Source organism: Silurus meridionalis, chromosome 25 (assembly GCF_014805685.1).
Source record: "Silurus meridionalis isolate SWU-2019-XX chromosome 25, ASM1480568v1, whole genome shotgun sequence".
In the NCBI taxonomy this organism is placed as follows: domain Eukaryota; kingdom Metazoa; phylum Chordata; class Actinopteri; order Siluriformes; family Siluridae; genus Silurus; species Silurus meridionalis.
In genome coordinates, this window is record NC_060908.1 from 10,607,511 (window position 1) to 10,634,226 (window position 26,716).

Sequence of the window (26,716 nt, forward strand, 5' to 3'; positions counted from 1 at the left end):
AACAAACCGGAAGTAAAAGCATGTAATTCGATTGAGGCGTACCGCTGAAAGACAAGCGGCTTTATTTGTGATCGCTTTTTCAGGAGCGCCGGTTTTCTGGCAGGATTTTCAGCACTTGAGCTGATTATACATGAGGTAAACTTGGGTGATATAGAAACTCTTTTCAGAGCAGTGGAGTAACACTGGGAGACCGAACTGACTGTTGTGTGCTAGCATCACAGCTAACTAGCATCAGCTGCACCTTAGACGTTCAATTGAACTCAATCATCAGATCATCATCATCATCAGGACCAAGACAGTGTCTGTGACTGAGGAACTATATGAGCTTTCAAACGGTCTTGTGAGAGTCGGTATTAGATCAGTAGTAAATATAAAGCAAACACTGACTCCATTGTGGCTTTTAAACATGAGATATTAGTATAATATATAAATACAAGTATATAAGCTGCTTATGTAGCGTCCCAAAATATTCACATTTATATTTTCTCATTAACATCAGGTAATATTAGCCTTTAAAAATGTTGCAGTAAGGAGAGGTGCTCATTATAAACATGTCTCAGTGCAGCCTCAATAGCATCAGTTACCACAACAAATTCTCTTTTAGTGATCTGAAGTCAATATGTGGATACAGGATGCTCCAAAAAGGGACATTTTTCAACAACAAGAAGTCAGTTTATATATATATATATATATATATATATATATATATATATAGAGAGAGAGAGAGAGAGAGAGAGAGAGAGAGAGATCAATCTGTCTAGTTAGGGAGCAGAAGAGATTGTGGAAATAAAAGTGATCCAAAGTGACTACAGGTGCACTGGAGAGGCAACAGCAATACAAGCAGCATAAAAGGGGAGGTGTGTGTTGTGTTGTGTTGTGTTGGTGTTCTTGTCATTGCTTGTAGCATGTAGCAGTACCTGCGCCTGGTTTCATAAGTAATCCAGGGAATGTTATTTTGCCTGCAACATCATTCAGCATGACTGGTTTGGGTCAGTGAAAGTCTGAGGAGGAATATTATTTGATGGTTGCACAGATTTCCCTTTCTGCCGTTAGATGCCGGGATAAAATCCTCAGAGATTTGTCAGAACTTATGATAGTGCAGTGGGACCTTGATCTAAATCCATTTGAAAAGGAAATTTATATAACAATGGAAACCAAAAGGGTCAACCCTGAGGTTTTTACAGGCTGATCCATGTAAATGTTAATATTTTCTTAGATTTTTACTGTGTGTTTCCATTGTTATATAAATTTCCTTCACTCTCCTGTCCAACTAATCCCAATCCTTTTCAACTGGATTTAGATCAAGTGACATATACAGGGGTGTAGAAATCGCCTAAATATTAAGCCCTAAATGCTAAAACAGTGGTTGAACTGATATTTAAAATGGAATCTGCAGAAGGTTTGCCCTTAAAAGCAGCCAGTAGTGAATAGCGTTGCGCATAGTGCATATAATTGTGAACTTGATATAAAAGTGTACAGTGCAGCTGATGTTTATTTTAAAACAGATCACTTTGAAGAATTTGTGAGTTGAATTTGAAAAAACACAATATGTAATTGCAATAAATCTTCCAGAAATGCAAAATGTGTTGTAAGAGCCACAAAATTATAGTTAAATAATTCCAGTTTCTTACATAAATAAATCCAGAGAGAATTATTTGGTAGATTAATTACATGATAGTCAGTACTGTATCTTTCTCTCCATCAGTTGATTGCTTGAATATACAAATATTAGATACAATTGTCCGTCTCTCACTATATCAAACTCAACTCTGTTACTTTAATTGTCTAGTTGTATGATTTGCATGTTGAAATTGTTTGAAAGATTTCATGAAAATATGAATAGCTGAGTAGGTATGTAACTTGGGACCTGCCCTAATCAAGAAGTCTTGCATTTCACTGCTTTCCAAAGTTTTTGTGAATTCGTATCACATGAAGAAGCGTGACTGATAGATGATCGATGTGCCACAGCATGACTTCTTTAGGAAGCGCAAGATGGAGGATGCACAATCCAGTTTTATCCCACACAGCTGTAAAAGGAGAAATAATTAGCATCAGAAAAGAAGCTGCTTGGCTTGTGTTGTTGCAAACCAGGAACCGATGCTACATTTTAACATCCGTTCATGAGTTCCCAGCAGTTGCCACCCATTTTTAATGGACATTTGGTGCAACCCAGATGAGGATGGGTTCCCTCTTGAGTCTGGTTCCTCTCAAGGTTTCTTCCTTTGCCATCTCGGGGAGTTTTTCCTTGCCACAGTTGGTCATCGGGGACAAACATACTTACAAAGAACATATTTACATTTAATCACCACATTATCTGTGTAAAGCTGCTTTGAGACAATGTTCATTGTTAAAAGCGCTATACAAATAAAAATGAATTGAATTGAATTGAATTTTTGTAGCAGGCCTCTGAAGAGATTTTGCATGTTGAAAGTGCACTGTGACCGACCCCTTAAGACTTGGGAAGATGCTGTTTTTTCTTGTCACCTGCAATCTTTCATCTGCAGTTGAAATGAACAAATCGCTTAGGATAAGGCCATTTTACTGGAATACTGCAGTTATGTACTTGTTATGCGTCATATTATTACATTATGTTGTATATAGTATGTCGGTTCTGAAAGTGGGTGTTCATAACATAGTGAGTGCCTCTTAATATATTATACTGACATTATCCTCTAATATGTTGTTTAACACATTAAATGTGCTTACGTTTAATTGTGGTCATTTCCTCAGGTAACCACAAACACTCCACTGCTGAGGGGGAAACAACAGCTGATAACTGGGGAAGAACCATCAGACCTTGCTTGAGTGCCAGAACCTGATGAAAGTGAATGAAAAGAAGAGGAGGGTTGGATGGTTTAAGAAAGCTGTAGCAGGAGGTGCCAGTGAAAATGGCGTTCCTTGACAATCCCACCATCATACTGGCCCACATCCGACAGTCCCATGTGACCAGTGATGACTCAGGAATGTGTGAGATGGTGCTGATTGACCATGATGTTGACTTAGAGAAATGTTATTTAGGTGCGCTGTCTGCTGGCAATGGATTGATGGGTCTGTTAGGGGATGGCATAGTTAGTGGAGATGTGCAGCCTTGCGACCTCTCTCAGTCCGTGGACATCACATCCAGCTGGGATTTTGGCATCCGTCGTCGCTCCAACACAGGTAGGCAAATTTCAAAAACGTTTGTGTTCATGAAAACGGTTATCTTGTTCCTCTCTTTTCCATTTCCATACCTAGCATTTTTTGCCCTTGTTCTTTTTGTTTTAGTCTCTCTCATTTATTTTCTCAATTTTTTTTTCCTTTTTTTTCTTTATTTATTTCTGTTTGTCTGAACAGTTTTCGTATCAGCTGTAATTGTGTGTTGTAGCCATGCAGGCTTTTGCCTATGGCCGAAGCACAGCAGTGCCGAAATAACAGTATAAGCACACTTTTGCTTTTGTCAGAGTGCTTAATTATAAATGTGTAGAAATGTATTTTAACAATGACAGTGTTTGTCTGACAAAAAATTTGTGTATTAGATAAAAATAAAGGGGTTAATTGACCCTAAATGTTCTGGCTGGACTGACATATAAAAGGGGATTTTTGCAATCTGGCTAGTAGCATTAGATGCATTTTTAAATCTTGTATTCGCTACTACCAAGCAAAGTGTTTTGATTGGATATCATAGTGTAACTTGTGTTTTCATGCTGCCATCTAACATATTGCTACAATTCCAAGTTTTCTTTTTTGTGTGTAGTGTAGTGTAGTAGGAATTAAAAAGACAAAATGTAACATCAACTTAGCATAAGAGGTTTTTATGACAATACAAATAATGTGTAAATAAATAAATTATGTAATTATTGAAAAGATATAAAAAAAATAAGAACTTCAAAAACTTAGCATTATCACTATCTTAGTGGCCAGAAGTACAAGAGAGCAAATATGCTTGTTCTTTGCTTGGGAGCGCTCTCTGTTCTGTGAATCTCTGTGACACTAGCTCTTGTGAACTCTGCATGTGAACTCATGCATGTGTTTGATGCTTTTTTTTAAGAATGTTTCAGTGCTCCAAGACAAAGAAAATGCTTTAAAAACTGCCCAACATTAAAGAATATCAGAAAGCACTTGCAGAATTTTAGTTGCTGTAGATGCTGTAGTGGTAAACAATTAATTAGGTATTTCAACCTAGTTTAACCAGCTCGGGATACGAAGAAAACAATATCTCTATAAAAGAAAGGGGGCTTTAATCTCTAAAAGAAAAGCAACAAAAATGCTATTTACTTTCTTTAATTCCTAAAAAAACTCTCTGGCAAAACAGAGACAAAAGCAACCCACTCCCAAAAAAATGGCAACTTCACCCCTATTGTCAGTGAACTAAATGGCAATATGATTAGTAATAACATTATACAGTCATAAATATATACAGTGGCCAAATCAAAGGAGAAGAACGAGCTTAAGGTCAAAAACCTGAATAGAGGAACATGCAAACAACAGTCCTTAATCCTAACACATACATGGGAACCACTCTTCTCTTTTCTTCTCCTAATCTTTTTTACATTTGGTGGTAAACGATTGGCATTATTATCATGCTGGAAACTCTGGATAGGACTTGTGCCTGCACACAAAACATGGTCCAAATGCAGAGAGAAGCAGTACTCCCACAGCAAGAGATTGTCGGTTGTACCATTGTTTGAATCCTGTTTTTTGAAAAGCCATTTTCTTCATTCCATAAACATGCTAACTAGCTTGACTAGCATTTTAAATAGGGAAGGGAAAGCAGAGATAAAACTCAATCATGTGGTACAACATACTACCTTCTGTATCATTCTTATTATCATACAGACAAGCAAATCTTTACCCCCTAGTGTATAGACAGCAACTTCGAATGGATTAAATCCATCAAAAAAGCTTCCCCATTAAAGACACAGAAATCATTGCAGACTTGACACACTCAGTGCTTCTCGTTAACCGGATGCTAGCATGTTACATATTACAATAGCATGGGCCAAAGACTATGAGACCATCAGCAAATATTACATGCACTGAGCTGGCAGTTCTGCCCTCGGGGCATAAAGAGTGAATGCAGTGTGATTTTAGAAAAGTGCTGTTTACTGTTTTACTCATTAAATAAAGATTTATACTGCAATAAAAAGTCAGAGAAGATAGACAAAGATGCAGAGGCAAATGACGATCGGATAATCTACAGTGGGAGTGTATTTATCTTCACAATAAAAACTAAACAAAACTAAAAAGTTGAGCTAATTAAGACATGTTTCTGGAATGATTTGAACACGGGTGTTAAAACCAAATAATTCCCAAAAGCCTTAAAATGTCCCTCAGGCCCTCTAGTGGCTGGTGGCAGTGCAATATTTAAACTGGCATCTCCACAAATTGTTTTTGTTTCAAGTAAGTTGCAATTGATATTCTGCTATATTTATATACATTATTTTCATGGTAATTTAAAGGGCATGGTTAATAATATAATTTCCAACTGTTCAACTCACCTCAAAGCTGTTGTCCCCATGTTGACATCTTTTGACCAGACATTGACCAAAGATTTAGTATTGACCACTTTAACAGTTCTGTAGCAAGTCATGTTTTTTCTTCCAAATCCTTTCTCACAGATCCTCAGCAGGAAGTTCTCTGCGGTTTTTGCAATATAGGCCTCGATTTGGTGCCTAAATTAGCTCATTACGAGCTGCTAAATGATATGAGGCAAACTGCAATGTCAGTTTTTCTAGCAGTTGGACCAACAGATTTGCTAAAAAAAAATTAAAATTAAAAAAATAAAATTAGTATTGTTTGCTTTTTGGTGAAATACATGGAACAAATAAAACATTAAACGCTTAATTGTTTTGTAACCCCAGTAATTGTAAGATTCCCTGTGCAATGGTTACAGATAGAATTTCTCTATGTGAGCTTCATAAATAGGAGATTGTTTTTAAAAAACATATATGATTTAGCCAGGACTGATATTTGATGTAAACACTCCTTTCAGTAAAAAAAACGTAAAACAGAAATATTGTAAAAGAAATATATTGCTCTGAGATTTCATCAGAAAAATAGATGGGAAAGTTTTTACCCACTTTCTGTAGACTATGCAATATTATAACCAGGCAACCAATGTTTGTAAAGTATGTTAGCTTTTTTGATTTTCATGATACCTTAGCTAAAGTAAGTTAGTAGTTCAGTCATTCACGTCTCAGATTTCTAATCTCTTTTCCTAAATGTGACAGTGGGTACAGCAAATTTAGTTTGTGTAATTTTGTGTAGTTCATTTTTAAATGTAAATGTAATCATTAGACTGGGGTGCTGAATTATTTGGTTTTTGAAGCAGAGCTGCTTTGTTAGAATGTTGACCAAGCATTTAATAACCTCACTGAGTACTGTGGGGTAAAAGAACCACCTTTACATTTTCATTTTTATCTGGATTAAAGTGAACATAGTCAAAGTGGGAAAAAGTTCCTTTTTTTCAAGGTTCATCTGGTAAAGTTTAGACCCCCGGCCGAACAAAATGGTAAATCTGTTTTGATGGTTCATGGGTAATAACCAGTGTGGTCCATAAGTCTGAGACCACATTGAAAATCTGTGAAAAAAAAGTAAATATTTAATACTCAAGATTCCACACAATTTTTTAAAGCCCCCTTTAAATGTAACAAATGTTTATTTTTTATTTTTTTTTAGAAGGTCTTATTTTCCTCATGATTAATTTCTAGATTACAGCTTGATAGCACTGATCAAGATAAAAGGGGACGTATACTAAGATACTAAGAATTCTATTTTCACAAAAATTATCAGGAATAATATAGTTTGAAATGAAAAATAATCAAAATGATTACTTTAAATTGGAGAAATGCAAAATATAAGCATTTTCACTAGTGGTCTCACCCTTTTAGACCCCACCTTATATCAGGTGTTATGTCAGTAAAGGCTATTTGTTGATGCAAAGTACAAGTTTATATCACACAAGGAATATGCTTTTAATCACAATTTTAAGAAACACCTTTGTTTTTGGCAAACTTTGTATACAATGTACAGCGTATAGACTCTTACAGTGGTGTGAAAAAGTGTTTGTCCCTTTCCTGATTTCTTTCTTTTTTTTTCCACACTTGAAAGTTTCAGATCATCAAACTAACTTAAATATTATTAAAAGATAACACAAGTGAACAAATTTAGTTTTTAAATGAAGGTTTTTATCATAGAGGAAAAACAAAATCCAAAACTACATGACACTGTGTGGAAAAAGTGTTAAAACTGTGGTTTATCACACTTGAGTTCAATTTCTTTAGCCACACCCAGGCCTGATTACTGCCACACCTGTTCACAATCAAGAAATCTCTTAAATAGGACCTGCCTGACAAAGTGAAATAGACCAAAAGCTAGACATCATGCTGAGATCCAAAGAAATTCATTAAACAAATGAGAATGAAAGTAATTGAGATCTATCAGTCTGGAAAAGGTTATAAAGTCATTTCTAAAGCGTTGGGACTCCAGCAAACCACAGTGAGAGAAATTATTCACAAATGGCAAAAACATGGAACAGTGGAGAACCTTCCCAGGAGTGGCCGGCCGACCAAAATTACCCCAAGAGCACAGCGACGACTCATCCAAGAGGTCACAAAAGACCCCACAACAACATCCAAAGAACTGCATGCCTCACTTGCCTCAGTTAAGGTCAGTGTTCATGATTCTACCATGAGAAAGAGACTGGGCAAAAATGGTCTGCATGGCTGAGTTCCAAAACGAAAAACGCTGCTGAGCAAAAAGAACATAAAGGCTCATCTCAGTTTCGCCAGCAAACATCTTGATGATCCCCAAGACTTTTGGGAAAATACTTTGTGGACTGACGAGACAAAAGTTTAACTTTTTGGAAGGTGTGTGTCCCATTACGTCTGGTGTAAAAGTAACACCACATTTCAGAAAAAGAACATCATACCAACAGTAAAACATGGTGGTGGTAGTGTGATGGTCTGGGGCTGTTTTGTGGCTTCAGGACCTGGAAGACTTGCTGTGATAAATAGAACCATGAATTCTGCTGTTTACCAAAAAATCCTGAAGGAGAATGTCTGGCCATCTGTTTGTGACCTCAAGCTGAAGCAAACTTGGGTTCTGCTGCAGGACAATGATCCAAAACACACCAGCAAGTCCACCTCTGAATGTCTGAAGAAAAAAAATAAAGAAGACTTTGGAGTGGCCTAGTCAAAGTCCTGACCTGAATCCTATAGAGATGCTGTGGCATGCTCGAAAACACTCCAATGCGGCTGAATTACAATGAATCACAATTCTGCATAGATGAGTGGACCAGAATTCCTCAACAGCACTGTTACAGACTCATTGCAAGTTATCGCAAACTTATAACGATCGCGGTTGTTTGTTCTAAGGGTGGCCAAACCAGTTATTAGGTTTAGGGGCAAACACTTTTTCACACAGGGCCATGTAGTTTTGGATTTTGTTTTCCCTCAATAATAAAACCCTTCATTTAAAAACTGCATGTTGTGTTCACTTGTTATCTTTTAGTAATATTTAAATTATTTTGATGATCTGAAACATTAAAGTGTGACAAACATGCAAAAAAAAAAAAAAAGAAATCTGGAAGGGGGCAAACACTTTTTCACACCACTGTATATGCATAAAATAAGTTTAATTGGACAAGCGAAGATCCAAATTGTGCTGATGTTTAGTATAACAGCACCAGTCCATTTCACTGTTCGTATCAATCTGCTTCTCTTTGTTTGCTATATAAAATGTTTAATTTAAGCAATAATTTGTTACATATTTATTTCCTGCTGATAAATCCTGCTTGGTCTGACCTACCAGATGCCAAAACACAACCAATCTGGCAAGTGCTACTGCAATGGAGAAAAAAAAAAACGGTTACTGATGCAACAGTGTAGAAAAGCAATGCAATTTATTAATACCTGTTAGACATAACGCCAGACTGACCAGCACAGCCTGGTTTTGCCCGCTGGTTACACCAAGCATGAATAATTCAAATTGCTGTGTATTTTTTGAACAGGTATTTTCAGTTGAAGTGTAATCTTTTTAATCATTTAAAATGGTCTTGGATAATAGCTGAAATAGGTGTGCATTGGGATTGTAATGAGGGGAAGAAAATGTATTTTTTATGTAGCTGTATGTATAAATCGATGTATAAATTTCATGTTGATGGGAATGGATGGTCAGCTGTGAGCCTGGGAGTGTAAAGGATGCCTATGTGGACGCTTAACTTTAGTAACAACTTTTTCCTGACCAGGGTCAAAGTGATATAAAACATTAATTTGTTAATATTTTGGAAAATACTACAAACTTACTTGGTTAAAAATTAATTATTGGTACATGCAAACCAAAATATTAGTTGCATGAGTGGAATACAAATAAATAAATACGGTTTCAATGTAGTAGTAAAGTAGTAAACTATTTCTTCAAAATGTACAAAATCCAGTCCCATGCTTTTTTATTATTATTATTATTTGTAATGAGCTTTAAGCATCGTGTTGTCATGAGGTGGGGGTAGAAAGGTGATGATCTCAGTTACGAGTTGATGTCCAGTGTGTGAAGGGCATGGACAGATTTCTATGGTGTATAAAGCACCCTTTAGTATCCATCTTGCACTGATGAATAATTATATTTAAATATATTTTTAAATTTTGTAGAGCACATTGTTTGTCTAATCAATTCCTAAAACTTTATTATCCATATTGTATAAAAGTTTTGTTAAGTCCATGTTTTTCTTGTACTGGCTTGGCTCTGGTGTTGGGTTGGTTGAGTTGTTTGGGTTGGTTGAGCTGGTTGATTTGGTGGAAAGTGTTTTACATTGTTGGGTTGGGTTTTTTTATGGAGAAAGATCTGAGCAGTTTGTCTACAGGAAAGGAAGAGAATTTCGTGGTGCCAAAGCCTACTGGTAAGCAGTGACTGCTAACTGGGCAACTGTAAAATTGTTCTCAGTACTTAAGGTATCTAATTTTTATAAATGTTGTTAGAATGTGCTGGCAAAAGTTATATACAATAGCACTATGTACCCCTATATATTGCTACGGTTTATTTTATTGTCTTAAAAAAAAGTTATACTTTCCTTTACTGTGTGTACATTTAAAAATCTTTACAACCATCACTTAATTCTAAGGTGCAGTGTTTGCAATTGTTTTTTAGAGCTTGCATTTTAAACTACAGGTTTAAAATGTTTCAGTGCTAAAAACTTGTTATAGTTGCAATTTGTCTTAATAATCCCTGTTTACTGTAAAGCTCAAAGGCTGGAGAGGCTAAGAAAGGAACGACAGAATCAGATCAAGTGTAAAAACATTCCATGGAAGGAGAGGACATCGTCTCAGTCAGGTACGTTTCATCCTATGTGCAGGATTATTTTCTTGTAAGAGTTATGAATGACCATTTTTGTTTCCTCTTATTTAATATTTCTGCTTTAAATTCTTTAGCTGACGACTTGAGCTTCCTTTTTGAAAAGAAGGACTTTAAGGACAGGCCTCGAAGCACAGGGACCAAATCCACCCTCTCTCTGCGCCTAGAGCAATGTCCTCAACAGCTCAACAACCCGTTTAATGAGTACTCCAAGTTTGATGGCAAGGTTGAAACTATTTTTTTTTTGTTTGTTTAAAAGAATGTAAAATTCTATGTTGAAAATTTGTATTTTGTGAAACAATGAAGATGATTTTGTTTTCTAACGGTGATATAACGCTATAGACACTATAAGTGTAGAGTAACTGTTATATTTGTAATTTTTTTCCTTTTGTTTTATAGGGCCATGTAGGTACAACAGCAACCAAAAAAATAGATGTCTACCTCTCAATGCAGTCTACCCAGGAGAAGTTGCATCCTATGACGGTGGTAACAATGGCCAATGCTCGTGTTCATGATCTTATTGGCCTTATTTGCTGGCAATACACCAGTGAGGGTCGTGAACCAAAATTAAAGTAAGTGCTGACAATGAAGATAAAAGTCTACAATATTAGTAAAGAAAAAACTTTATATAACAAAAAAAATTGGTACTTGGGAAAATATTAATGTAATCTAAATGTAAATCTAAATTTATAAGCTGAGACAATTATGTGATCAGTGTTATTGTTGTATTTATTAGTGTATTTGAACTCAAATTGGACTTAAGCTTAAATACAGGTGTATTCATATATTTTGTTATTGTGCATTTTCCTTAAAAGAATGTTGAGCATACAGGCAATGGAATGCTAAAAAACATTGTACTTTATTATAATGTATATATTATGAATAATGTAATTTATAAAATGAGACACACATTGTGTATTATATTTACATTCCAGCCTGTTAAAAATTATTTATTATCCAAAACTGTGCAATGTATTTTATATTACTGGGTGCATTCAGGGATCTTTGAACAGATAAATAAAGATGCATTTCCAGTTAAAAAAATCTTGCTGGGTGATGAGCTGGCATCTATGAATCAAGGTAATAAGCTGCCATCAAAGATTAGATTGTAAGTTACTTTGGATAAGGACATCAGCCAGATAATATAAATGTAAATATCTGCCAGATGAAGCATAGTTACAGTATAATTGGAGTGTACATATAAAGCATTTAACAAGAGAACAGTTACAGATGGAAAAGCAAAGAGTCTTAGAACTGAGCTTTAATGGATCACCGGTATAGAAACTCTTTATGCCTTTCAAGGTAAGAAGAAAAACAGGACCCCTATTAGCTTTAAGAACAGCTTCAGTGGCATGAATTTTACAAAATAATTTTTAAAAACATTTATTTTGATATTATGATTTGTGTTGACATGATTGCATTACAAATTTGCTGCAGATTGTGCAGCTGCACAGTCATTTTCCAAGCCCCATTTCTAGAACATTCCAAACAAACACTATTGAATTTAAATGTGATGACTGGAAAGGTCAATTTACTGGCATGTTAGTGAAGCCAGATTTAGATCATTTGTGCTTCAGGACATGGTACATTATCTTGCTGTATAAGATGCAGCTGGTCTGTGACAATATTCTGATTTTGGCTGTGGCATCCAAAGATGCTAAACTGCTAGAAACTGACCTAGAGTTTGCCAAGAAACTTTTCCTCACACTGTTACACCATTACCACAAGAACTGTTTACACAAGGCACTTTGGGTCTGTGAATTTATGCTGTTGGTGCCTAAATCTAATGCTACCATCTGCACATCACAGCAGAGACTGAGGTTAATTCAAACATGGCAATCTTCAGCTTGTTCCTGTGCCCATTCTCAAATGCCCTTTTAATCAACAAGGCATTTGTTTTCTCACAGAATGATTTACTATGTATTATTTAGTTTTTATACTATTTAGTGAAAAATAACTGAATGCTATGAATGTTTTTAAGATATTCAAACTATTCTGGCAGCGATAACAAGGTAATGGTCATGTGATCCTTTTGTAAAGATTAAACCTGAGTCAGTAAAAGGAGAGAAAGCTACAAAACTATACATTTTGGACCCTTTACATCCATGCACTCCATTTTTTTTATTTTTTTTTGCCTAATATGTGAAGCCAACTGTTTTAAACAACTACTAGAATTTGCACAAAATAAATGTCAAGGTACTCAGGAGAGGGTGAACCCCAAGTAAAAACTTTTTGAGATTTGTGAATAATATGTCTCCTACATGTTAAACAACTAAGGAGTCAGAGTTGGTTTTCTTGGATATAAATTATATGTTGATATGGAGTTAAAGCAAACTTGAATGGTCAAGTTTCATACAGCGGTATGAGGATGTTTCCAAAGTGTGGGATGTGATATGTTTTCAGAGATGAGTTCTTATTCAAGTCTTTAACTGTGAAACCATTAGTAAAATTCAGCTCAAATAAATTTTAGCATCAAATTACAGTATTTCATAAACAAGGATGTTTTCAGCAGCAAAGGCCATGGAGTGGAAGCTTCCCTTGAGTGCCCTTTGTCACCCAGCTCTTAGAAGTCTTTTCAATGGTGGCCACACTGCTCACATGGCATGCCCAGCAGGCAGAACGATACCCTGATTCTGATATGAGTTGAATACAAGTGCCACATTTGAAAAATGCCTCAATGTTTAAAATGCACAATGTTTAATCTTGCTGTTGCATTCATTTTAGATTTAGCACATTACTTATATGCCTGTAATCAGACAGCAAGTAGCTCTGCCACGTTAAATATTCTTAAAGTTTGTGACCATTAATGCTAACAGGCAAAAAATTGGGTATAGAGCTGACTAACAGTTGGATATTAATATCCAAACTAATGAAAGAACTACAGTGAGCTGTTGATTTAAATGAACATGATAAATAGCTAAAGTGAATTTAAACTGTAATCACTTTAAACAAAGAATATACCTTAAAATGTGACCTGAAATACCACTTTTCCTTTCTTTTACAGTGAGAATGTAAACACCTACTGCCTCCACATTGCTGAAGATGATGGGGAGGTGGATACTGATTTCCCCCCTCTAGATTCCAATGAGCCTATCCACAAGTTTGGTTTCAGCACACTTGCTCTAGTGGAGAAGTACTCATCACCAGGCCTAGGCCCCAAGCAGTCCCTGTTTGTCAGAATGTGAGTTATCTGAACTCAATTCTTTTCATTGAAACTGAATTTTACCTTGTTTGACTAACATCTATACATGAAACTTGCTACATCTACTGGTGACAATAAAAAACATCTGCAGCATCACTGTACTACTTAAAAGACTACTTTAAAGCAGTATACACATGAGTAATGCTTTCTTAGGACTTCAATTTGGTTATTGTTGTCAGGTGAATACATTCTATTCAGAGAAATGTACATACTGAATAGTTTGATTTTTCAAATGAAATAAATTGTATAGCAATTTGTTAGCATTACTGTGCTACTTTACATATATATCAAATGGAATATACTGGAGATATATGCCAGTAAAATCAATTTCCCTTTTGCTTTTAAAGGCATATGGATGAGACTTGTAATTTACTATTTAAAAAAAACAATTCACTTCAATTTTGTTGTAATATTTGGGGAAACCTTATTATTAACAGTTTCAGGGGCACAGTCTGCAGTAGTCTGTTAGAATTGTAGTATATTGTAAGTTTATTAGGCTATGTGAGTTAAAATTATTACTATTACATTTCAAATTGACTATTATTATTATTATTATTATTATTATTATTATTATTATTATTATAGCCTAAACTACAGCTGGTTGAAGGATAACACAGTACAGTTCCAAAAGTTAGTCTCATTCTCTCTGCATCATATGTTTAATAATAAGAAAAAAGTTATGTATTCCAGTAATTAAAAAAGATTTCATGGGAAATACATGCACATTTAGTGAGCATGTATTTTTTCTTTATATTATCATTATTTGTATAGTGTATAGGCACAAGCAGCTTTACACAAAAATATAGATCTAGGATATAACTGTATCTCTGAACAATCCAGTGGCAATGGTGGCAAGGAAAAACTCCCTGACATGTGACGAAGAAGCTTTTGAAAGGAACCAGACAGAAAAGAAAACAGATCCTTATTAGACTGACATTAGATGTTCACTAACGGAGGCTTGAGTGCTACATATCAGCTCCAGTCCATAGCCATGCTTATGGCTTCTGTGGTGTCTAAATGGTACCATAACCCAGTAACCACATTTGAGGAAGTGAGAGACTAAGGGAAAGGAGGGGAAGAGACAGAGAGAAGCACATTTATTATTAGGTATGTATATTATCAAGTAAATGATAAGTACAATATACAGTTTATGCAAAGTGCAAGCAGGAACTCTGGCAAGACTCACTATGACAAAAGGCAGAGCCAGAAGGTACACAGACTTGAGGGAGCTCTGGGACTTAAAGCAGTCAGCCATCACCACCATCAACAAACCTGAGTGAACATATGAAAGGAGGGAATTGTATGTGCAACAACCCAGTTCACCAAAACTCTTTTCTTCTGTGAATTTTCTAGGTGTGCTCTTTTAAAAAAGTTCCCAAAAGGCTTGACTAAACAAATATGCTTCCAACCTAGACGTAAACACTGTCTGAGTCTCGAAGACTAATTGGAAGTCTCTTCCATAACTGTGGAGCTTTGTAAGAGAAAGCCCTGCCCCCTGCTGTAGCCATCTGCTGTACAAAATACTGAGACAATTAGATTATCAGTGCAATGATGCTTAATAACAAACATACACTAAGCATGTAGGCAGCTGTTGAGCATAACATTTTCTAAATAAGTAATTCTAGCTAAACTATGTGTGTAGAAAAGCTTTAACTTTGCGTTTGATATCTCCTGGATTGGTTCTGATTCTTGATTCTTGTTCTTTAAGTCACTTTAATCAACAGTTGCATTAATGGAGGATCTTACAGAGAGTCTTTTTACTTTGTGTTGCAAACAATTAGCTAAAGCTATAAAACTTATATTGCAAAGAGAAAAATAATGTGACTGTTTGGAGAGATATTAGTGGAAATCGCACCAAACAAGCCTCATTTGAGTCGGCTCATCCTGGGATTGTGGACCCTGCCTCATGGATCACTGTGCACTGTCCTTTGCAATTAAATTCTCATGTTTTTGTCATGCATTTTGGAGACTTTCCCAAGCACAGCTGAAGTTGAGAATAGATATCCCATGCTCTATACTTTATATTTTATAGCAGGTCAGTGTTGCTGGCTCATTTATTCCAGTGCTTGTTGGTGTTTTTTCTGGGAAGGAATTTCAATTCACCCTACTGCCAGGACTGTTCTTTGGAAATAAGGGTTTTGTATGTTTGTTAAATGCTTGGAAAATGAACCTGTATTGTTGTGAATTCACAGAGTACCAAGCATGATTTTACAATACATTTTAGACCGATTATTACATGATGCAGTCCCAGTTCATTTTGGGAATGGAAGGATATACATCTATGCAGTTATCTCAACAGAACATAAAAAAAACCTCAATTTTTTAAACTCTAAGCCCAGAGGTTTGGTTCATTTTATGTCCCACTGTCAATATACAGTACAGACCAAAAGTTTGGACACACCTTCTCATTCAAAGAGTTTTCTTTATTTTCATGACTATGAAAATTGTAGAGTCAAATGAAGGCATCAAAACTATGAATTAACACGTGGAATTATATACATAACAAAAAAGTGTGAAACAACTGAAAATATGTCATATTGTAGGTTCTTCAAAGTAGCCACCTTTTGCTTAGATTACTGCTTTGCACACTCTTGGCATTCTCTTGATGCCTACTTTGAAGGACCTACAATATGAAATATTTTCAGTTCACTTTTTTGTTATGTATATAATTCCACATGTGTTAATTCATAGTTTTGATGCCTTCAGTGTGACTCTACAATTTTCATAGTCATGAAAATAAAGAAAACTCTTCGAGTGAGCAGGTGTGTCCAAACTTTTGATCTGTACTGTATATATAATATAAACTTTTGGTCTGTACTGTATATATAATATATATAAACTTTTGGTCTGTACTGTATATATAATATATATAAACTTTTGGTCTGTACTGTATATATAATATATATACAGTACAGACCAAAAGTTTGGACACACAAGGTGTGTCCAAACTTTTTGTCTGTACTGTATATTTGATTTTTTCTCTCATGCTCAACCTCTAAAATGTCTCATTGTTGGTAAACAAATTATCGATTTCCTTTTGAAATATTTTACTATTTCAGTGTTCACCGGTCTACATCCTTTTTCATCATGTTTCAAATGACAAACTCTAAACTAAATACTAAACCAGCTACTTTAAAGTTAGCGCAGCTGAGTAGTATTAGGTGGTGCATAGCTGGATCTTTCACCCACCACTCCTGGGACAATTCACTATGCCAGAGTGCAAACACTGTATTGTTAGCTATAAAAAGAGGAAATCATTTGTTCACATTCTGGATAAAAAGATTGAACACAAGTAAAATGCGTGATGCCTGTGTCGTGTTGCTGGTCCTCTCACTAAAGGAAAAACTGCCTGCAGATTTTGTTGTTAATTTTACATTTGTGAGAACATATTCATCAAATGTATCACTTACTGGTAATACATCATCCATTAAACTGCTAATTTTCGAGCGGAGAGACATGCAGGTCAGGATATGGAGTAAATCTCCACCAACCTGAAATTAGCACATTCTGCACTGCAGGACAAATCAGCTTTGAAAATCTTTATTACATTTCATGGCTTCTGACTCTTTGTGCCTTCTGCCAATCCGGTTTGGAGGAATATATATTTCAGTATTTCAGTGTTTGATAGCTTATATGCTTTACCTTTTAGTAATGCGGCTCATGGTTTCTCGCTGATTCCAGTGGACAGTTTAAAGGTAACCATGAAAGAGATTCTACAGAAGGCCCTGAAGAAAAGAAAAGGCTCACAAAAGGGTTCAGGTAAGAGTTTTCACTGATTAAGCTTTGACCAAAAGTTATTGTATTATAGTCTGAAACTTGTTCAACTAGATTAAGAGAGGGCACAAATCTGTGACTTTCTCCACTTATTTATTAAAGATTAAAGAAAATGTAAGCACTGAAATGAACAGATTTGTATTGTACAGATAGAGCGAGTGATTTATTCCCCTGCTTTATATTTTAATCACAGAGAAGATGAAAATCGAATTGGATTTTGTTGAAGATCAATGTAACTCTAATTTTCAGGGGCAGTGAGAATCTCCTTGAAACCTCCTTGTGTGCTTGTATGCCAAGACTTTCCTAAGAAGATTACATAGTTATGCATGCACTCTTGTAAAAACATGTACATCTAGAACTCGCAAGTTACAATGCATTGTCCATTTTATACAACCCTGATTTGTGTGTATTAATATGCAAAAGGAACCTTTTGTGCAACAAACTAGACATCACTTTCTAGTTCAGCTTACACTTACCTTCACAGGAACCCAGACACCCCTATAATATCGGAGGGTTGCAGCCTACTTTTTCTCAATGTTTTGTTTGGAACACAGCGGCAAGTTTGAGAACAGATAGGAAAAAGTCGATATTAGTTATACTGTATGTAACTGCTGGATTGTACACAGCTAACAAATTGTTTAGTTGTTCAGTTACTGGTATAAACATCTGTTGGCAAAACATGCAAAGGAAAGACTGGCACATTAAGGAAACGTGACAAACTTGTTTAACCACCAGTGAAAAGAATTCTAAAGAATATGCTGAAAGCCAGAAAGAACAATAATAAACCTTTTTTTTTAAAGGCACTGCTTATGAGCAAACAAGTGCTGGAAATTAACATGGGTCTGTCCCAGGATATAATACCCTGTTGAAAACAAGAGTTTTGAGCAAACGAAATTGTTGTTCCCTCATGCAATAAGAATAAGAACATGCAATTTAAAACGAACCATGAATCGCTTATTTTGAAATATAAAGTAAAAGTTTATTATTTAAATATTAAATTCAAAGCAGTTTTACAGGAATATTTACATTTTGAATATATATTCAATGAATGCGGCCCCAATGTGCAAGTGAGCAAATCTAAGGGAGGGATTTATTATTTTTTTATCTGAACTTATATAGTGTTATTGTCATCTACATGGTTTCCATGTTCTAATCTGAATTTTTTTGCCTGATATTTGACATGAAATCTGCAAACTCATGGAGAATGAATGTGGCCCTGACTGTTAATTTCTGTGAAAGTATGCTTATTGGAATGTCTGTGGAATTATTGGCAGATAAACAATTCCCCGTTTATTAAACACACAATAATAAAATTACAAAAATGTTATTTTGTTGTTGTAGGGCCAATGTATCGTTTAGAAAAGCAGATGGAGCCGAATGTGGCAGTGGAGCTGGACAGTACACTGGAGAGCCAAAGCACACTTGAGTTCTGTCTAGTACGAGAGAACAGTAAGTTTATACAGTAGACAACCCTAGGAAGAAGAAAAAGTACAATTGAATCCAGACGCCCCTCACAGTCTCATTGTTCATTTATTGTTTAGTTGTGAGGGGTGGCAGCTCTGACTCATTTTTACTCATTTTTCTATTATTCTATCCCCTTATTCATTTTTCATTTTTTGTCCCAATTTGACAATATCTTGCTCTTTCTGTCGCCTTCTTGCCTTTGTTTTTCCCTATAAGGCTCCAGAGGAGAGGAGAGCTCAGAAGAGGACCCACCCATAGACATCAATACAGTACAAGATATGTTGAGCAGTCACCACTACAAATCCTATAAGATAAGCATGATCCACAAACTCCGGTTCACTACTGATGTCCAGCTAGGTATGTTACACTCTGGCAAATACTGTCAAATATTAATTGACTTGTCAGAACCTTGTTTTAAAGCTTGGGTCTATTATCAAAAGCTACAGTGTGCCCTCCAGAATTATGGACACTTTACTCAATTGGTCAAAAAACTCTATATAGAGATCAACAAATGTAGTGATTGGGATTTTGATCTTAAACATATGCAAATGCAGTTAAGTTAGATTTTATAGACAGAATTGTTCAACATTAGCATCTTAAGCAATTTAGATTAGGTTTACTGTTTATCTTAAGACTATCCTGGTAGCACTGGGTGCAAGACAGAAATGCAGATACAGTACATCCTGACCCTGTCAGCTTATTAGCATGTATTTTAGAGGTGGTAGAAAATCAGGGAACCTGGAGGAAACCCACACAACTCGGAAAACTCCAAGACAGTAGCCCGAACTCAGGACTAAACCTGGGGTGTCTGGAGCTTTAAGGGTGTAAAGATTCAACATACTGCCTCCAGTTTTCTCCAGAAAACTGCATTTTCTAAACCATTATGTAGCACATTGCGGCTTAGTTTTGCAGTAGTTTCCAGTTGGATCGGGTGATGCATCCTTTGTCCTTTTTGTTTTCTCTCTTACCTTTATGTATGACACAAAGTGTCCCCTCATATGCAGAGGTCTGGGGTTTTTTGCACACTTTTTTTTTTAGACCACAAGCAACAGTAAATGTGCCCTTGTTGGCTGTGGGCAAAAATTAAGTACAAAACTGATAAGGCTGTGAGGGGAGTTATTTGACCTGATTTTGAATCATTAATTATCTTAAGGAATATCCACAGAAATTTTAACCTTGAGGTGGATGGGCTAAAAAAAGAGGCAACCACATCAGGTTTTATTCCTTTAGTTAAAAACATGAATTTGTGTACACATACTCACAGAAACTAGACACATGAAGATTAGAAAACCACTTGGTCTTTCTCCATTTTTAACTGGCAAGTTTTGTGGATGATGATTTGAATCAGGTTGGGACAACAGCATGTGTCCGAGAGAGAAAGATGCTGTGAAGACATCAATCTATTGGATCAGTGTTGTCAGAGCCAGCAGTGCAGGATCACCTTCAGAACTTCCCTGGGATAAATCGATCTTTACAAATACTTTGTGTTGAATACATCAGACTAAGCATATTTAGTCTGTTAATTACTAGTTTAATACTTTCAAATGCTGAAAGATTTCAATCACCATTAGCAGTAAACACACCAGCATTTAAACAGGGCTTAGATTGGGTTGTGTTTTTGGAGTGCAGGTCTTTTCAATACATGTATTCTGTGAGTAGAGTGAATTTAAGGAGAAATTTCTTCAGGTTTGTGAAATTTTTTGGACTATAAGCCGCTACTTTTTTCCCACGCTTTGAACCCCGCGGCTTAAACAATGAAGCAGCTAATATATGGATTTTTTCAGGGTTTTTCCCAGTTTCACAAACTTCAATCCAAAAAAACTGAGCCCCATAACATTAGACCAATGAAATTTTTGAACGGGTTAAGGTGAACCAATTAAACTCTTTATATTAAATCGCGCTCCCACTGAATCGGGCCGCACCACGTCATAAATATGGATGCGATTTCTCTGCGGTTTGGCCTGCCGCTCACTTGGACTGTCAACAGGAAATGCGTATCATTCATCACGCTGAAAACAACCGAGCATGAAAAAACGCACTTCACCTGTGTTCTGAGCTGCACGGCATCAAGAGAAAAGCTTCACCAATGGTGATTTTTAAACGCACGATGATGCCAAAAGAAAAACTCCAGAGAGAAATAGTTGTGAAAGGAAGGAGGAAGACAGTGAACAATGACTTTCTTGGTCGGCTACTGTTTAGATACAAGCCGTTGTAACGCGTTGAGTCTGGGTGAAGGGAGAGCTCGCTAACTCCAGTTGCAACAGAAATCATATAAGCACAGACAGGTTTCCAAAACTCGTGCTTTTTTATTTTTCTTGGCAACAGCGTTAAGGGTTAGTCAAAGAAACTTAGAAATGAGCTTTAGAAAATAATAAGGACATATTCCTCGGTCTTATTCTCAAAATGCTGCTCTGCTCTTAAAGGAGCCACAACATATTTCACCCGTTACACCGTGTAACAGACACTGTCTTTCGTTAAAGCCTTTGTAAAGTTCATTAGTTTCAGTGTAGACACCTGTGGCTTATAGACAGGTGCGGCTTATTTATGTTCAAAATAAAAATATTTGTAAAATTCAGTGGGTGCGGCTTATATTTGGGTGCGCTTAATAGTCCGGAAATTACGGTATTTGTTTTAAGTTGCCAATGTGTACCCTGAGCATATTCATAGTTCTCATACTTGGCATTGAAACAGCAGTAATGGCTGTGGTAATTTCCCATCACTTGGTTTGTGAGGCTGGTTCTTTAATGTTATCTACTGATGTTGAACATTGGCAAGTGACAGAAGCATTTTTACACCAAAATGTGTTTACTTTTTTTTGGTTTCCCTCGATGAGGTGTTTTTTTTTTTTCATGAACATAGTGTCATGAATTTTGCAACAGAACTGCATTTCAGTTTAAAATGAAAGTAGATCAATCTTGCATTTCTCCCTGGGGAGTCAGTCTTAGACTGCGAGTTCAATTTTTAATCCAAAGGTAAAGACATATTGAGATAATGAGAAATAATGACGTAACCACTGGTTTAGAATGTTTAGTCTAGCTTAGCCTAGCTTGGACTTTATACCATTACACCAGCCTGTAGTTAATTATATTTCTGAGAAACATGTCTTATATTTTATTTCATACATAAAATATTCTACACCATATAGTCATATTTATATATAATTATTTAGTGTAATTAGGTGTGTACCATATACTCTATTAATACATTTTATTAGGTATGTGCTTACTACTTTATTCTTCTGATTAATCATTCTTTATTCTATATTAAATTGTCGAATTCTACAAATAAACAACTTTAACCCTCGTTATTTCAGGTATATCAGGTGAGAAAGTGGAGATTGATCCTGTAACCAATCAGAAAGCAAGCACTAAGTTTTGGATACGACAGAAGCCCATTTCCATTGACTCAGACCTACTTTGTGCCTGTGATTTGGTGGAGGAGAAGAGTCCAAGTAAGTACTACATTTAATGAAGTAATTTATATGTATCGGTCTCTTTGGGACTATTTGACTTTAGAGAGCATCATTTGGAATTTTGTAATAGATTTTAATAATTACATTATTTACTTACTTACTTTATAACTTTTATACAGTATCTTCTACCGGTTGCTGATATAAAGTACAACCAGTTTGTGCAAGTGTTGATACAAAGCACACTTTTTACTGGTGTGACCTATGAGTGACCTCTTCAAAAGTATTGAAAATGCAGGGCCAATTCTTTTGTTTAATTACATCTAGATTGTCAGCTTGGGCATATCAACAATTCAGTAACATCAACAACCTCCGCATGGCAGGGCTAAGGGTATCAAAATCAGCATTTCAATTCACAAAGAATTAAAGAGATGATTACATCAGTTCTGTAATCAAAGATTTTAACTTAACTGAAGTAATGAAAAAGCCAACGTATGGAGAACAAAAGGACGTGTTCGTGATCCAAAGCATGGAAACTCATTGGTCAAGCATGGTGGAACTTGTGTCATGGCCTTCAAAGCTGCTTCTGAAATAGGCTCACTAATCTTTAATAATGATGTAACTAATGATCGTGGCAACAAAATGAATTTAGAAGTCTAGAGGAACATACTGTCTGCCAATTTCCTGAGAAAAACATCCAATCTGTTTGGCAGGAACTTCTCTAGCAAGACAATGACGCAAACCGCACTGCCTCCACAATATAGCACTTTAGGGTAGGAAAAAATGTAAGGTTTTAGATTGGTGATATCATTAAATCCTGTTATGCATGAATTTCTCGTCAGAGTACCAGGCAAGAAAAGCTTTACAAAAAAGAATAGAGCAGTTTGGTGATTGCCAATGCGTTGCTAGCTTGATGCAGTTATTGCAAGCAAGGGATATGCTTCCAGTTGTTGTGTTATGTACTTTAATTGTCTTCGATTACCCATTCCGATACTTTAGCTCACTCATAAACAGAATGGTCTGCACCCACATGTGTTCCAAGTTGTTTAATACATCTAGATGTAAATATCAGTAAATCTACTTTTAAACTGTTGTCTCACATCTATGTTAAAATCTAATTCTAAATTCTTCAGTCTATAGTAAAAAAAACAATATAATTGACCTTGCTATTCAATTACTGTTAGAGATCACTGAAAATAGATTAAAGCTTTAAAAAAAATAAATATTTGAATAAGAATGAAAATTGCTATGGATTAACACGACACATTTAACATTTTTTGATGTTCATGCAGGTCATGCAATATTTAAGCTCACATATCTAAGCAACCATGACTACAAGGTTCTTTACTTTGAAAGCGATGCTGCAACAATCAATGAGATCGTGCTGAAGGTAAAGTTTCATCCGAATTTATTTTTCATGAATTGTTTTGGGGTGTTATTTAGTTTTATTTCCCCTCATATATCCCCTCATGCACTTAAGGAGAAACAGTATAGAACACCATTTATTATTTTTAAGTGGCATAGTAAATATACTTTATTTATATTTTTAAGGTTAAAATGGCAGAATACTAAATGTTATCAACGAATATTGTATTGTAATATTGTGCTGTTTTGATTCTTAACATTTATATTCCTAATCTGTTTATTTTTGCAAAACTTCTTTGTGACTATATCCATCGGTAAAAGTGCTATAAAAATAAAACTTGATTGAATTGATCTTTTGGCTGTCTGTCAGGTGAACTACATCCTTGAGTCTCGGGCCAGCACTTCAAGAGCTGACTATGTTGCACAGAAGCAGCGCAAACTCAGCCGACGGACCAGCTTCAGCTTTCAAAAGGACAAGAAATCAAGCCAGTAGGAGCTCTAATTATGAGTCTTTCAACTGAGCAAAGAGAAGAACAGAAAAAAACAACATGCTTAAATGAAGCCTTTTAAAAAACAAATAGTGTGAGAGACAGTAGCCACAGGAAGAGTGAAGTGAAAACAATCATAATAAAAAGATGGGAGAAACAAATAATGTTAAGGGGAGGAATAGAAGAAACATGATTGCAAATTAATAGAAGCTAGGAAAATGAAGGTTATGAGGTGAACATTGAGAGCAGGAGACTCAGTAGTTGAACTCCTCAGGGTCTGTCTCCATATTGGATTTAGCCATTATCTGCACTGATGCTCTCTACTGTCATTCAAATATGTGAAAGAACAAAAAAGACTGGGCACTTTGAGTCGGCACCATCCAGTCTTTATCACTAGAGCATAAGGACAGAGAAGCTGTGTGTTGTGCCAGGTTTGGTGTTTGTCTGTTAGGTCCACTGCATACAAGGTTATCAAATAAATAAAGGTGCGCAAAGGATCAAGAGAAAAAAAAGCATAAGTGCAAAAACAAATAAAACAAATATCTTTCCCAAAAAGATAAATAGCTACCACTTTTAAAATCACATTAAAAATATATTCTTATTAAAATATTTATAATATAAATTAATCTTATAAACATTCTGTTGAATTAAAGATGTGGTGATTTAAATCAGGGTGGGGTTTTTTTGCTTGTGACTTTGAACAGTAAAACTGAACTCGATTTCATTTAAATTATGCATTTAATTATGCATTTTATCAGGTTCCAGAAATCAGATAAATGATTACTTGTATTTATTTTCCTGTTATATGTTTTCTGTTTTTACCCCTCCTAGCCACCAAGGGTGATGAAAATCATCTTGTTGAGTGTATGCACACATGCCAAGACCTTCCTGCAAAGTCCTTTATTGATGGCATATATTGATTGTGTCAGTATAATGCACTATCCTGCAGTGGGGAAGCGATTGTTCCTCTTTAGTTTACTCCTTATACACATTGGACCTGGTGTATGCAATATGAACATGATTTGGCTAAGATATGGCATTAAATAAGAAAGATATGAGTGAACATTTCTTACACCTGAATTTAAGGGCCACGTGTATAAAGACCTTGTATAGCCTCAGGTCAAAGCTGTTTTTTTATCAATGGGTGTCTGAAACTAAGAGAACTGAATGCTCTGACAACAATCTCTGCTTGCACGTGTTGTGCTCAGATATCTCCTTGTGTATAATTACTTGTTTTTTACCCAATTTTGTGAATCAGTCAATTGACAAATAGCATTTTTCGAAAGTGGGTCTGCAGGGCCTGTTCCTTGCTGTGCTGGTCCATGCCCTGCAGTACTATTTATATCAGGTGACAGGCATACGATCCTCAGACCACCTGTTCATCTGCCTTGTTTAAGCAGAAGCTGGCTCATCATGGCCTATAGACCCAGTCCATGGTACAATACTGTGCCTTTGCAGCTCCTCCTCATAGCCATTATATTTTTTTTCCCCAAAAAATGTTAAGTGAAATGCTTCTAAAGGCTGGTCTGTGATGACCTTAAAAGCATTTCTCTGCACATCGTATTGTGTATGTTTGTGAATGTGACAATTACAATTTAAATCCTTTGAAAGTTGTAGGCATGCAGGGAATTCTCACTGACCCTAGCAGTTATCAGGGGAAATAAAATGCTTCTAGAATGGTTTTGTAAATCCAAGAAAAAGAAAAACTGCTCCAAGCAACCCCTTTCTGATTTGTGTTTTCATGTGTCCACACATCCAAAAGAAAGTATTCAGGTGATTACCACTTTATCAGTTGACTGTTGTCTTGATTATTTTAATGCAAATTGAGAATGTACTGTAAAACATGCTCTTTTTGTATAACAATGTACATTATATATATATTTATATATATATATATATATATATATATATATATATATATATATATATATATATGTATATATGTTTGTAAATATGCATGTTACTTCCTTTGCTTAGCGATCTGCAGTGTTTCAAACAAGGGAACACACTTGCAAATCCAGAACTCATGCTTTACCTCAGTTTTCTGCCATTTTATGTTGACTTCTTGAGGCTTTTCACCCTTTATTTGTGATGTGAAGCTGCACTGCTAAGAAGTGAACAAGTTCAAGTTCCTTCCTGTACTGGAGGGAGTGCTGCATAATTGTTTTTCAAGTGAACATTTTTGAATAAGACATATGGCATTAAAAATATTATAAGATGATGATGCAGTTTTTTTTTTTTAAAGTAGATTTTTCCCCCAATAAAGATGGTTGTAAATGCTGCACTGCTCTGTTTTTTTATACCTGCATTATAATCATTTGTCCTAATTTATATATATATATATATATATATATATATATATATATATATATATATATATATATATATATATATATATATATATATATATATACACACATTATATATGTGTGTGTGTATGTATGTGTGTGTGTGTGTATATATATATATATATATATATATATATATATATATATATATATATATATATATACACACACACATATATATATATATATATATATATATATATATATATATATATATATATATATACACACACACACACACACACACACACACACACAGTCAGGTCCATTAATATTGGGACATCGACACAATTCTAACATTTTCGGCTCTATACACCACCACAATGGATTTGAGTTGTGC

At 35.4% G+C, this 26,716-nt stretch overlaps 1 protein-coding gene across 2 annotated transcripts; it reads left to right on the plus strand.

Annotated features, from left to right (window-relative positions):
• mapkap1 (MAPK associated protein 1) lies at positions 1-26,309 on the plus strand. Of its 2 annotated transcripts, XM_046839214.1 has the most exons (13): positions 1-135; positions 2,731-3,159; positions 10,216-10,305; positions 10,404-10,552; positions 10,726-10,898; positions 13,331-13,507; positions 17,178-17,287; positions 18,644-18,751; positions 18,983-19,123; positions 22,080-22,217; positions 23,468-23,565; positions 23,911-24,029; positions 24,860-26,309. In XM_046839214.1, exons 2-13 carry the CDS (start codon positions 2,889-2,891, stop codon positions 24,870-24,872), a joined length of 1,587 nt encoding a protein of 528 aa, XP_046695170.1. In that variant the 5' UTR covers positions 1-135; positions 2,731-2,888; the 3' UTR covers positions 24,873-26,309. The 2 variants fall into 2 exon arrangements, with proteins under 2 accessions (XP_046695170.1, XP_046695171.1); XM_046839215.1 differs by lacking the exons at positions 1-135; positions 2,731-3,159 and adding an exon at positions 8,605-9,874.
• The last annotated feature ends 407 nt before the right edge of the window (positions 26,310-26,716 follow it).